Here is a 14,592-nt window from a genome sequence, read left to right as displayed (position 1 = left end):
AAAACTGAATACATCTATCGATGGACTTAAGAAAGGACTCAGAACCAGATCAGGCTTACTTCCATCAGTAAGAAAACACAAACAGTCCAAACGAGACCACTGCCCTAGCTGGACACTGCCAAGGCCCTGACAAGTCTGCAGGCGCATGGGAGTATCCGCCACACGCACCACACTCCCCACCCAGACTGCTGCTTTAGTGAGCTGTCTCAGTGACAACTTCAGCACTGTTCAAAGCAACTGAATAAAAACACACCAGTAAGGAGTTTCACCAGCAGCAGTTCACTGAAGAACAAACAGGCTGAACTGGAAGCTGCCCTCCTCACCCTGCCTGTGCCCAGCGGGCAGGGCCAACACTCACCACATGCCCCCAGAGCTGGCAGCCAGGTCCCTCTCAGCTCCTGCACTGCCACAGTAAATATGAACATGATAAAGTCTAACCTCGGGAAAACTCCTAAATACAAGGTAGCAAATAGCAAAACAAATAACTGAGTCCATGGGGCAGGTTTGGGTCTAACTGTTAAAATAAAATCAGTCTAGTCTCTAATGAAACCCTTTCCATCCCTAATAGATAGTCATGCTACCTATTTTGGCAGTTCCCTGAAACATTGAGTCACTGCTTTCATCTACTGCTTTCACACAACAAAATGTTGTTCTGTGAGTACGACATACTAACAAGATTATTTACCAAATGAGAAAACTCCACTAAAAATGGCTTCTTTTTTGGAAATAAGCTCTTCCACTCACTATCTCTGGAATGTTGATACAACGAACCAAATACATTCCATGACTCAGTGGATGTAACAAAAAGCATTTGTAACAACCTGTCTTAACTTAAACCTGAAAAATCATGAGCAATTTCATTGAAGACTGAAAAAACACTAAAAACATCTGTTATTTCCCAAAAATTTCTCATCTAAACTATTACCCACAAGAACCTTAAAACTGGATTTCACCTTTTCTCAAGTGGTAACTGTGGTCAGTGAGAACTTTGACACCTCAGATAAACAAGCATTCCTCTCCAGCCTTCCTAGACACAGGTGCCTGTGACTGGGAAATCCTAAGTGCACAAAGCATTTGCCCTTGCTGCCAGCACTAAGCAGGAGAGCTCCCACATGGAGATGTGCTGCAGGACAAGGGAGGAGACTCCTGGGCACATCCTTGGATCAGTCTCACTGAGCACATCCCCAGCTGAGCGTGGGAGGTCAAACATGGTCAAACATCCAGAAGGATCCTGCTCCTACTGCACCCACCCACTCCCTGCACCTAAAGACTGCCCTCCTGCCAGCAATACCAAAAGCATGCACAAATGAAAACTGAGCAGGAGGAGCACTGCTTAGAGAAGCACAGGGGAAGCAGAGAAGCAGGATGGTACTGGAGGTCACCCGTGCAGTCCAGCACCAGTCAGGAAGGGAACCTGGTAGTAGGAGAAGGCAGGCTGAGTGTTCTGGTGGTGTAGGAGAGAGCACATATCCCATCCAGGGACACCAGGGAGGATGGCATACTACCAAATTCTGCAACTTCTGATAGTCACTGGTATTGCTGCCTCATTGCTTGCTTCCCTTAGAAAGATGGGATTTCAAAGCCACAAGAACAACACACAAAAAATAGTAAAAATAGCTGAAAATTTTCCTTTTTTTTTTTTTTTTTTTTGTTTGAACAAACTTGAAGAGAAAGATTTAAGGGAAACAGCAGGAAGGTGGTGTCAGACACTGGCAGAGACTGGTGCCTGTTGTTTGCACTTCTCTGGAAGAAAAAAACAAGTGAAAGGCTCAGAGAACAGCATGTTGTGATTTAGCCAAGAGAACAAATCAGGTCAACTAGCAATCACACAACATGGGGGGAAGAAAAGCCAAACCTCGCCACTATTAGGGTAATTCAGTGGGGATTTCATTGTCACAGCTTCACTATTTCATACCCAAATTATGATCGATGTTGCAAGTATAAGAAACAGGGAGAAATACAAGAAACACAATATTAATGTATAATCTAATACACAACTGGGCTGTTGTGAACTTTACACATTTCTGTTCTTCTGCTTAAAAACAAACAGTACCAAAACCTGAAACTCATGATGTGGCAAAGCTAGCATGATTAATCCAAATGCCAATCTTTGTACCATCTGCAATCATCATCAGGTTTAAAAAAATTACGTATTTGAAAAAATGAAACAAGTTTTAAGAGGTATGTAATAATTAACAATAGGAATTTAGAACATTTTTACTAAAAGGCAGCTGAAATCTTTGCAGAAGTTTAGCTTGTTTATGAGACTGCTTTGTAAATGCAGGGTCCTAACAGCAACATTAGTATTCCTAATGATTAAACAGTTCACTGAGAAAATTGTTTGTGTATACATAAAAATGTGTAATTTCAGGACATATAAAACTGCTGCTTCCTTAATAGTAACCACTTGCATGTTCTGGATATGGTAGCATGTATCAAGCAAGCAACTGAGAAAAAATCTTGTATGGATGCAGAATACAAAATACCACCTAACAAGGAAGACCAACATGACATTTGCTTTTCAGTTTGAATACTGGTGTAACTCCTCTTAAGCATTATTTGTATCACAATCATTTAATAATACAATTTGATTACAAAGAGGTAATATGCAATATGATTGTATAAGTAAATTCAATAAGCAATGAACTTCAGAAAAGCAAACTGTGGCCATAACATGCACAGCAGAAAGTACTTTTTAACTCTCATTTAAAAATTCTAAACCTGCATCTTCAGGAATTACTTCTACTTGAATCCTCCTTGTAACTTTAAAATACTAAAATCCCACTCCTCATAATGAGACTCTTCATAAGACTAAGAACACAAGTACTATAAGAAGAATTACTCCACTTTATTCAAAGTTAGAGCTTGTGGAGAGCTTACAAGAGAGCCTCTTACCAAAGTGTGACTAAAACTACTAAACTAAACCATGACACTAATTTAATAGTCAAGAAGCTTCTAAAACATGTATCAAAGACACAGCAAGCACTTCCAAACAGCCACCACCTCAAGAAATAACTGAATTGCCAAAAAAACCCTGAAAAAAACCAAAGAAAAACCCTAGTAATACCAATAAAACCACTCTTTATAATCGCTGCTACCACGGTTAAAATAAAAAAAACGTACTTTGTAAAAATAATCACACTCCCTAGACCACCACCACTCTTGACTATTCTACAGATGTTAAAGTGATTAGTATTGATAATGTGTGGATTTTCTTTTCGATTGCTTTATAATGAAAATATCAACTTCCTTAAGGACACTACTTTTCTCATCACCTTTACTTAGAATACTCTAAGAAATAGAAAAGGCTTCAACATCCTTGAGAAGCAAAGTAGTTACCAAGAGGGGATTAGGATACACACTAAAATTGGCTAAAGTACTGTTGCAAAATTAAGGACAAAACTGTGGAACCTATAAGAACATAGCATTAACTAGAAGAAAAAACAGTATTTACCAAATACAGTCAAGCAGTGTACAGGTTGGATTAGTCTAAGCCCCAGGAGTGAAAAAAAGAAGTATTACAAATCCTACTTGTAGCATCATCTGAGTTTGTCACCATAGAATCAAGAGGCCAAAGAGTTCCATGGTGGAGAACAGAAATGGAAACACACCTGCTGGTCAATCTACACGGTCCCACTGTGGGAAGACTAGGATCTAAATGATACTGTTTCAGATTTGCAGGACTTGTGAAACTCATATATTTATTTCTAAGATTACTTTCCCATTTCTTGCCCTTCAGCATATAGTTCAGAAGTTTGTTTACTTATTAAAAAAAAAAAAGCAATCCACCAAAAGTTATAGCTGCAAGACACAGTGTTTGAAGTATCTACACATCTTTCAATTCAAGGTAGTTACAAAATAAAATAGCTAAAAGTCTAAAAAATAAAATAGCTAAAAGATTTTTCTAAAAGCATCAGGATTTCCTTTATTCCTCAAAAAAAGGCTATTTTTCTCTTATTGGTATAGATCTATTACAAGTCCATAGAAATGGAATCTAGTACTCCTCAACCCCCCAAATAACTATGGTCAGGCTTCATTTCCTGTAAAAGGCACTCTGGAGTTTCTTACCATCATTCCCATCTCTTAAAATACAAAGTTCAGACTCCTTTGTTCTTAAGGACATTATAAAGAAAGCATTGCAGCCTTAAGTTTCCACCTACTTAAAACTGCAGATTTGATGAGGTGAGATACATTGCCTAATGCTCCTGCTGCCACCTCTCAGCAAGCAGAGGTGGTCCTAGGGAATACCAACCTTCTCCGTGATGTCCAGTTTCACATAAAAGCTCCAGTAAATGAACTTTCCCACTCCAAAGTGACCAGATTCCTGTTGCAGCTGTGTAGTCACTCAACAATCACTAGCTGTCTCTCTAAATCCTTGGAGGACAGTAGTCAGCTTCAGAGCCTTTCCAGCTAAAGCTACTGAGCACAAGGCAGGCAATTTCTCTTATTTGTGCTTTTTAAAAATATACTTCAACACCAAATGTTTAATTGAAGCTTGGAGCAATAAGAGTCTATGGTGAGGTTTAAAGTTTATGATCTATTAAATTCATAAAAGACAAAAATATTCAAACATTATAAACTTGAATGCTCTGCTGGCAGACAGACCATCACATCACTGGAAGCTGTGGGTGAGCTGCCTGAATTGGAGTTCTGAAGCATTTGATCAGCTTTCACCAGCAACTGCCATTTTTGTTTGCTCACCCACTTCAGCGGTTGGTTTACTCAGAACTGCTGAAGAGCAACCAACAACTTTTTCAGAAAGCAGGAAAGCCTGGCTTTCTCTTCCGAATTATGAACACGAAGGACTGGTGACTGGATTCGATCTATTAACTCCAAATTTCACAAGGCACGGTGACCAGAAGCAATTTACTCATTTCACAAACTACAAACAATTCTCCTTTTTCTAGTTCAAATGCAAAGCACATTTGGATATATTTGTTTCTTATTATGTACGTAGCACAATTAGAATTCACTTTATTTAACTAACAAAGTTAGCTAAAAGCTGTCTAAAGCATGGGGAATTACATTTCTTAATCATAAAGAACCTAAGCAGTGTAACTCCTTAAACAAATGCATATAGATGTGTCCCCTCCTGCCTAGCAAGAGGTACGATCAAATTAGACCAATTAGAATCAACATTGCACTAGAAAAAATAATTAAGCACAAATGCAAAATAAAATTAAAAACAATTATTTAATCAGGGTTTCCTGCTCACTGATTTAAGTCATGATTAATAATACAGTCACTGATTTCAGTCAATCCCTCCAGCACGGACCCATCCCAAAAGGTCGCACAGTCCCAGTCTTCCCCCAGCATCTTCAGCATGTCCAGCTTCACTTAAGACCTTCTGCTCCCTTCTTCCAGGACTAAATTTGAGGTGAATTAAAGCTTACAAGCAGTCATGTTCCTGCCACCTACCACATCCTCCCCAGGAAAAGCCTAGGTGCCAAGATTTTTCTGCTAGTATATCCCATTGCTCTGCTCAGGAATGAGAGAAAGGAGTAAGACCTCCAGAGAGAAGATGCCTGGGAAGGAAGCAGACCCTTACTTCCTACGCCAAACAAAGCATCTCAATAAGGATGGAGTTAGGATCATGGGAAATGGAGGATCCAAAATACCTTCTGATGCTCACTAATGCTTCCCTATTCCTAGAGAACTTTGTCCTTAAGTGCTGAACAAAAAGTGCAGTACTTGTTATTTTCAGCAAATATTAGAAGTTTTCCACTTGCAACACCTGAAAAACTGCGTTATATTATGGTGGCCAGCTTCTGTTTAACTGCTCTCCAACGATCATAACTGAAGTACTGGCATTCTCAACAGAAACCCTGACCACTCTTCTTCCTCTACCCACCTTCCACTAAGAGCAATTTGGCAACCCAAATCTGCCTTTTCCTCTTTTATAACTGAAACACACCAAGCCAAACAGAAAGAAGTTCATAAAGCTTTTCTTCCTCCCACTTGTGTGCTTTCATGCTTTTTAGCTACAATTCAAGAACTACTCTACTGCATAAAACAATTTACTAACTTCAATATTTTTTCTTGTGAAAAAAAACCCAGCATGGAAGCAAAAAATTTAGTATGGGAGCAAATGGACTGGGAGCAAGTACTACTTCAAAACACAACCTTATACCACGAACACAAAAAGCATAAAGGACTATTTAAGCCTGTCATATTTCCATAATATCAATTCTTAAGGTAGCAAAATTCTATAGAACTAACTTTGCTCATGATGCACATATATATGGTAGTGTTTCCAAGCAGTCACAACAATATTTTGCAATCATTTAGGATTATCAGGCTCTAAGAAAATCCAGAGAAATGTCAATACTAACTGCAGACTACAGTTATTACCAACAAGCAAGTTTACTTCAGCTTGGTGGAGAAAAAAAATTACTTGCTGAAAGAAAAAGCAAACAAGAAAAAACATAGAGGGGAAGAAAAAAGAATGAGAGAACTAACAAGTTTTTTACTTGAATGGAGATAATAAATATAAACATCCTGTCCCTATGTCAATTCCCTCTCTCGATTTAAAATAGAATAGGTTAATGGGAAATTCCATTCCAGGAAGAATAAAGCAGAACTAAAACAAAACAGTTGGCCAAGAACTAATTTACACTATTTGCTACAGCACTTGCATTTTAGAAAACCAGATTCAAAAAAGGATTTGTATTAAAAAAGGTTTCCTTTCCCATTTCTCATTTGGACATGCTACAAGATCTCCAAAGAATTTGGCATAAGCATCAGCTTACTATGAGAATCACATCTTCAACAAAACCAGCAATAATATCACAAGCTAGAATTTGTGTGTATCACTGGCACAACATTAATCTCAGACAACACCTTCTCATGCTACAGCCAGCCTAAATAACCTTTTATGATTGCTGTGCTCATTCTGAGTAAAAATAAACCATCATTTTTAAATATAAAAAGTGTTCCTGTTCTTCTCTGCCCCCATATAAACTGGCCAAATCAATAAAATTTTAAATCTACAGTTGAATGATAAAAGCCAACAAACTTACTGAGAACTTCCTGTTAAAGCAAATAAAGTAGCTGATATTTTGCACCACATGCAAACAACAGAAAACAACAACCCTGGAAGTTTTAATGAGATTCAGGTTGCTTTCATGTTCATGGACTAATATATTGTATGTAGCATACAGATACAACCTGGCATCTAGAAGCGTTTTCTAGACTGGAAACTTAAGGAGGAAATAAACTGTACCTTTGTGCTCAGACACACAACTACCATCACATTTTAGGTAACAATAAATACAAACAATACACATTTATCAAATTTTATTTAAAAAGTCACCAACAAAATTTGCTACCCATACAACATAACTTCTTCAAAGACTATCAAATACATGGCCTAAGTTTATTGACCATCATATTACCGTTTACCATTCTGCCATCATATATAAATTTGGACTGAAATTTGCATTTCTGTTGTGTTAATTCAAAGTTCTATTTGGAATTCTATTTTGCTTTTAGAAGAGTATTGAAAGTCAACAGCACACACAAAAAATAACTTACAAAGCATTATGCTTAATTACCAGACACTGCAGCACCACCCAGTGAGCCAACCATGTCCTGGGCTGCACCAAAAGCAGCATGTGTCTAACTCTAACGTGAAGGGAGGGCATTCTGCCCCTCTACTCCAATCTGCTGAGACCCCACCTGGAGGCCAATGAGGGACACGGACTGCTGGCAGAACCCAGACAAAGGCCATGAAGACGATCAGAGGGCTGGAGCATCTCTGCTACGGAGACAGGGTCATCTCTGCTAAGAGAGTTGGGGTTGCTCAGCCTGGAGAAGAGAAGGCTCTGGGGAGACCATACAGCACCTTCATACCTAAAGGGGGCCTATAAAAAGTTGGACAGAGACTTTTTACAGGAGCATGAAGGGACGGGACAAGGGACAACAGCTTTAAATGGATACAGGGTAGATTTAGATTTGATATTAGGAATAATTTATTTACTTGGGGGTGGTGAAACTCTGGAACAGGCTGCTCTCCAGTAGCTGTGGAGTTGCACCTGCCACATGCCTGGAAGTGTTCAAGGCCAAGTTGAATGGGGCTACCTGGTCTAGTAGGAGGTGTCCTTGCCCATGGCAGGGGGTTGGAACTAGATGATCTTTACAGTCCCTTCCAACGCAAGGCAATCTGTGGAACCTCTTCTGACTCTGCCCTGTCAGCATTGGCCTGAATATTCTCCATTTACAAAACAGCACTTTGCAGGTATGTGCTTTAATATTTTTAGTTACACGCATGAAGCAGACAAAAGTAAAGAAATTTCAAGCAGGAAATTGTGTGACTGCAATTATGTGAGCTATGGCACAAGATTTAGTCACACAACCACACATACAGTATGTAAAATAATACCTCGTAACAGTCCTCCTAAATTCCTGACAACATCTACTGCAGAGCTCTTAAGTGACCACATATACCACACATAAGTTATGGGAATATAAAACAACTGACAGAATGACAGACATTTACCAGCTACACTAAAATGCAAATAAGAGATAGTTCTTCTACAGTAAAAGTGTACAGCTGCAACTGTATTCAAGTCCATCCCAGTCTTTTTATTTCAAAACCTCAAAACATAAATTCAAATCAATACAGTGAAGCCATGAAGCCACTCTAGATCAAGATATAGAAGATAGCATCCAATGGAAAATGTTGCTGCAATGTTACAGCGCATTTTAAAAGATTAAAATATTTTTAAAATATTATTTCCTCTGATTTCGCCCACCTTTTCCAAGTAGTCTCTTGATACTGACAAGACATTGCCATTTTTTTAAAAACGTGTTTGTGCAATCGTTATATATGCCAGAGCTTTCCTTTTCTGCTTTTTTCTTATTAGAGATTCCAAAAATATTTTTAGAACTTCCTAAATCAAGATATGGAGAGCTTCTGTTCTGAATAAACCAGAATCTTCAAATGCCCATATGAGACATGTGAGCTGATACCAGACCTTCATAGGTGAGGTCAGATCAACCAGAGCACACCTGGTACACTCTGTGAAGGTCTACACTTCCAAAGGCAATAGGGACATAACTCTCACCAAAGCCAACCAAAGGGATTTTAATCCACACACAAGAAGGCCAGGCTGGGAAAGAAGCTCTGCACAAGTGCCAGAAGCGCTGTATCAGTAAATATTACCCACTCAAAACTGGCACCAGCAGCAATGCAGCTGTGATCCAGTATGGGCCAGCAGCCTTGTGCACTGCTCCAGAACTCACAGGCTCCATTAACATCACCAGGTATCACAAGTTTAGAATTGATAATGGCCCAGGCTCCCATAAACACACTGCACTGCAAATATTCCTTGTTTAATAGTTTGAGCTGGCATCAATCTTTCACATATATAAGCCAATGTCTATGAACATACTAATGTATTTTTATTTCAGGGCCTATTGATTTCTGGCAAGATATTTCTTTGTAAAACATATATACATAAAGTAAGATGCCTTGATAACATCCCACAAGCATGAATGCAAAACATGAACCCAAGCATGGCAGCTTATGCTCATTTTCAAAGACAGCTACCTAGCGAGGACATACAATTTAAACACAACCCAGGAACACCATGCAAATACAACACATTATAGTACCGAGCAAACACCAAGGTTTTGATTACTTTTAACCCATAATCTGTATTAGAGGATGCAAATTACAGTACCCAGAAAAATCCAACAGCGTGAGTTGTAAGAAAGAAAAACGTAAATAGCATAATCATCATATTAAAAATGAGCTTCACAAAACATATTTCTCTTGTCTCAACAGAGCTACTCAAGGACCACCATTTTTTGTTAAAATAAATAGATATATAATTTATATTGCAATAATAATTTCAAATTTTTATGGCAGGTATTTGAAATACATCCAAAAATATCCTACATATACATATTACCTGCATGCATATTCATAAAAAGAGTTGCAACAGTGAAGAAACCTGCTCTCAATAAACTTAAAACTATGAATTTGGCTGCTGCTGGTGGTTTTTCTAACAGCTTTGCCTTCCCAGAGAAGACGAGCACAAAATGCCTGCCACTTTACTCAGCATCTTTAACATATACCATAATTCCTTCCCAGGTATTTTCTAGAGCATTTCATGTCAATCTACCTGCAGGAGCGTGTGCAAAAGTGACACAGAGTGATACAAGTCTGACAACTACTGGTGTGGAAAATGGAGAAACCAGACTGCATTATACATTTTCAGGATGTCGAGTCCCTGCTACCAAGTCCCTACATTGCTTATCAACCAAATAAATAAAAAAAAAAAAACAAAAACAAGAAAACCAAAAAAAAAACAAGCAAGCAAGCAACCACAGGAAGACCTAAAAAACAAAGACTCTCCATCTTCGCAACTATTTCTATTTTAAGTTAGCAAGTTTCCTGCTTGGGCGATGACGTTTTGCAGATGCTACAAGAAATGCTACATGGTATTCATTAATCTGGGGCAAATCAATTAAAATTATACAACTGCTCGGTATGCAAGTATCTGTGCATAAAAGTTCTCCTCCGCCACTAACTGGCGTTCAGCAAGTAGTTATTTTAGCTAAAAGCGCCGAGCAACTCACTAGCTGTATAACTGCTACATCTTGTGGCAACACAACACAAGGAGGAAAAGCAGACAATACCCGAAAGGGAACAGCGAAGGGACTTGTTTGCTCATAACCTTCATACAGATATTCCCTGCAAACACCCACAACACCCTGCTGTCGCTGTCGGTGTAACACAAGAGGGGAGGAGCAGGGGAGGGAGGAGAAAAATATTATCATCGAAGGCGTGATGGAGGACAGGAGAAAGTTGCAGTCATTCCGTGGCGGCCGCAAGGCGCCCTGTCACTTCTGGCCGCAAAACCGGCCGCCCCCAAGGGCGCTTGCCCCACGGGGACGAACCTCCGGCCCCTCTCTTCCCACCTCCATGATGCCAAAAGTGCCCAACTCCCTCCAGCAACAGCGGCTGCATCCTCCGGCGCAGCACTTCTACTTAGCCGCTGGCGGAGGGGAGCCTATTTCGGGGAGGACGCGGCGAGCGGCCGCCCGAGGAGACGCGAGCGGCTGCGGCAGGCGAACGCTCCGAGAACGGAGGGAGCACGGCGGGTCCCCCTCCGCGGCCCGGCGCGGGGGGTAACAACGAGGCGCCGCCGCGCTGACGAGCGGGCGGGGGCGGCGGGGCCCCGCTCGCCCAGCGACCGAGGTTCCGCTCACCACCACCGGGCCCAGCGCTGACCCCGCGCCGCCGCCGGGGGCACCGGCCTCTCCCGCCGCCGCTTCCCAGCGGCCCGGGACCGGCCTCCGGCGGCGGTGGCTGGGCCCCTCCCCAAGGGCCGGGCCCCCCGCGCAGCCCCGCGGCGCGCTGGTTACCTTCCTTGGGCGGCTTGCCGGGCGGCGCGCCGTGCAGCTGGGAGGCCGCCGCCGCCGCGGAGCAGCCCTGCAGGCTCGGTGGGGACGTGGAGAGCCGGGACCAAGATGGCGGCCCCTCCAAACTTCCACTGCTACTTTGGACACTCATCAAGCTACTTTCCTGGAGCCCGGCAGCCGCCGGGGGCGGCGGGGAAGGCGGCGCGGCGGGGGGACACCCAGCGCCGCGCTCATGGCCGGGGGGCCGGCCCAACACCGGCGCGGGGAGGCCGCCGGCTGGGAGCGAGCTCCGGAGGCAGGCGGGGCGCGGGAGAGACGGGGCGCGGGGCCAGCGCAACCTGCCCGCACCTCTGCACTGCGTCGCCGCCGCCGAGCAGCCGCCTGTGTCTGAGGCCAACCTTCCCCGCCGCCGCCGCCGCTGCCGCCGGGGAGGGGAGGGGAGGGCGCAGGCGGGGAGGGGTCATGCGCAAACACGATCGCGAGCCGAGCGAGCGCCGCGCTCCGCCGGCGCCCAGCCGAGCCCCGCCGAGCCGGAGCCGCCCAGGGGCGGCCGGCGGGAGCGGCGCCAACCGCGCACGCACCTGCCCCCGGCCCTGCTGCGCCGCGCGGCCCGAGCGCGCCGGCTGCTCCCGCCTCCGACCCCGGGCCGGCTCGCAGCCGCCCGCCGGCTGACCCCTCTCCCCGTGCATGCCCGTCCCGCGGCGATACCTCCCCGCCTTGCCCAAGCGCGCACCTTCCGCGCCTCGGGCGGCCCTCCGTTGGCCGCCCCGGCCCGGCCGGAGCTAGCTCCCCTGAGGCCGCGCCGTTCCCCTCCGTCTCGGTTTCCTCGGCGGCGCGGTCCGCCCGTGCCGCTTCGCCTTCCCCCGCGCCCCGCCGCCACGGCCATGGTGGTGTCGGGGCGGGGCGGCGGGGGCGGGAGCGGCGGCGGAGACGGTACGCGCGGCTGCCGCGGCCGGGGCCGGGGCCGCGCCGCCCGGCACCTCCCCAGCGTGCGGCCGCGCGGGGCGAGCGCAGCCCGCCGCTGCGAGAGTGCGGGCGGCAGCGGCGGGGCTGAGCGGGCTCTTCCCTGCCCGGTCCAGGTGAACGTTGTGCAGGCAGCATCTCCAGGCGCTCTTGGGCGCCTGCCGCGTCTCAGCGTTCTTCTCCCGGACAGGACGGTGTGCTAGCAGAGACTCGGGGGCACTCGGGAGAAGCTGATGACCCGAGGGAGAGAGAAGGCTTTGGCTGCCAGCCGCAACCCGCTTCGCTGAGGAGCGGGATCTCCCACCGGGTGAACTGGAAGTCGGGCACGAGTCATTTACCAGGCCCACCGCCTCACCCGCTACAACCACCAGGCTGGGGCTCCCAGGTGGGCACCAGCGCCGACCTGGCAAATTTCAAAACGTCCCTCTCTGCCTTGAGTTTAGAGACTAAAGTGCAAACTTAGCCGAATTTTTCAGTTATTCCATCCTTAAAATTAACATAATCATGACTGAGAATGTAAGATATATGGAAAGTCACTTCTGAAACAAAGCCTTTTAATTTACCAGTGCAACTGGTAAATATATTTCATATATATTTATATATATAACAGGGATAAAAATTACTATGATTACTTACAAAAAATCACGAGTTGCAGATATATTGCACTTTGTGTATAAGAAGAATTATCTTCATCATTCAGGCATGGCGCTTATTTTGTGGTTGCTGTGTGGAGACATCCTGTCCATCTACTAACCTACTTTCTCCTTATTTGAGAATGACAGGCATAGATTACTAATGTTGGATTGCAGCTCTCTGCACAACACACATATTACTAATTCTGTCTCTTCCTTTTAAAGTGACATCTGTGAAATTATCTAAGATCTTCACCTCCCACAAGTATACAGCATAGCTGGAAGTTTCCTTGCAGTTTGGTATTAACTTAAAGTAAAAATTAGTATGTTTACTTGATAAACAAGTCACTTCCAGGGCATATATCTAGTAAGAGCTAATATATATATGGATAGATATAGATAGATTTTTTTTTTTTTTGCAGAGAGGTGATCTGATATTTCAACAAGGACTTGCTTTTAAGGACTTGATCCTAAAGACTTTATGTAAGCAAATTACATCAGGAAATTTCCAATACTTGGGAGTGAAGTAAAACAGTGCTAGTTCACTCTGACTGCATTAATACTTAGCAGCTGGTATAGAATATTCTTGCTAGGTAAAAACTAAAACATTCTCATAATCCCACAATCCATATGATAGCATAAATGAACATGCACCTGGCTTCCTGATGCTGCAGCATGCTGCTTCTAAAATCTGCCAAGTAAAAAGCCGTAACTGAAAGAAATTGTCTCTTCATTTATAGCCCCTTGCATCCACTTAATACAAACCCATGCTATCCTTACAAAACCATACATAAGCAAGCATTCTTTCTTCCAGTTTTGCTTACAAACTGTTGCTTACAAATCATTCCACTGACATGGTTGGGACTTGTTCAAATAAAGCATTATTTGCTTTGATTAGGTGAACAGGACATCATGAAGAAGATCCCATTCATTACTTCCTCTATCAGACATGCAGATTAAATATTATAAAAATGCTGAAGTGTCTTTTATATTTTCATTAACACTATGAAAAATAATCAGATCTTTGCCATCTCATAATGTGTTAGACAACACCTCATCAAGGGACCAGGAGTAAGTGGGCACATACTGCATGACTTCCCAGCAGAGCACAGTATCTGCTGCAAAATATGGGTTGAGTCTGCATTTTGTAATATAGTAGAGCTGTATCTCTTGGTTTCATGAGTTGTTGATGTAGAGATTGAAAACAGAGTGTGAATTATATAGATCATCTCCAGATGAGAAAACATATATAACTTCAAGAATACATGGAGTTGGGTATATACCTCTCTTTAGTTTACAGCAAACCTACTTTCTTACTGAGTTAGAGCTGACACTGATTTTAATGTACCCCTTTATTTGTAAGCCACATTGCTTCAGTGTTACGAATTTAATAGTATCATGGCAGGAGAGAACATCTTCCTTAGTATTTTTCAGAAATTTCAAATTTCGAAAGACTTCCCTTATCAAATAGCATTGTAAATGTACATAATGCTTTTCCTTGAATGCCCTGTCTTTATTTTGCAATAAACCTTTATGATCTAGTGGCAGAGAGATGGCCTTTCTCTCACAGTGGTGAGCAGTCAGTCAGCATCACCTGCTCAAAATAATAAATATTAAATCCAACACA

At 43.3% G+C, this 14,592-nt stretch overlaps 1 protein-coding gene across 3 annotated transcripts in view; it reads right to left on the bottom strand.

The window, feature by feature from the left end:
- Window positions 1–13,025, bottom strand: part of TLK1 (tousled like kinase 1) — a 69,378-nt gene extending 56,353 nt beyond the window's left edge. Inside the window, exon 1 of one of the 3 annotated variants that reach the window (XM_036386631.2) lies at window positions 12,970–13,025. Coding sequence is in view for 1 of the 3 variants with exons in the window: in XM_036386629.2 (XP_036242522.1) it covers window positions 11,374–11,521 (148 nt within the window). In the remaining 2 variants the exon portion in view is untranslated. Of the gene's footprint in view, window positions 1–11,373; window positions 11,615–12,103; window positions 12,272–12,969 lie in introns of those variants that run through there. The other 2 variants (XM_036386630.2, XM_036386629.2) reach the window with 2 other exon arrangements.
- Window positions 13,026–14,592: the final 1,567 nt, after the last annotated feature.

Source organism: Molothrus ater, chromosome 7 (assembly GCF_012460135.2).
Source record: "Molothrus ater isolate BHLD 08-10-18 breed brown headed cowbird chromosome 7, BPBGC_Mater_1.1, whole genome shotgun sequence".
Classification (NCBI taxonomy): Eukaryota; Metazoa; Chordata; class Aves; order Passeriformes; family Icteridae; genus Molothrus; species Molothrus ater.
This window is presented reverse-complemented; position numbering and strand designations above follow the sequence as displayed.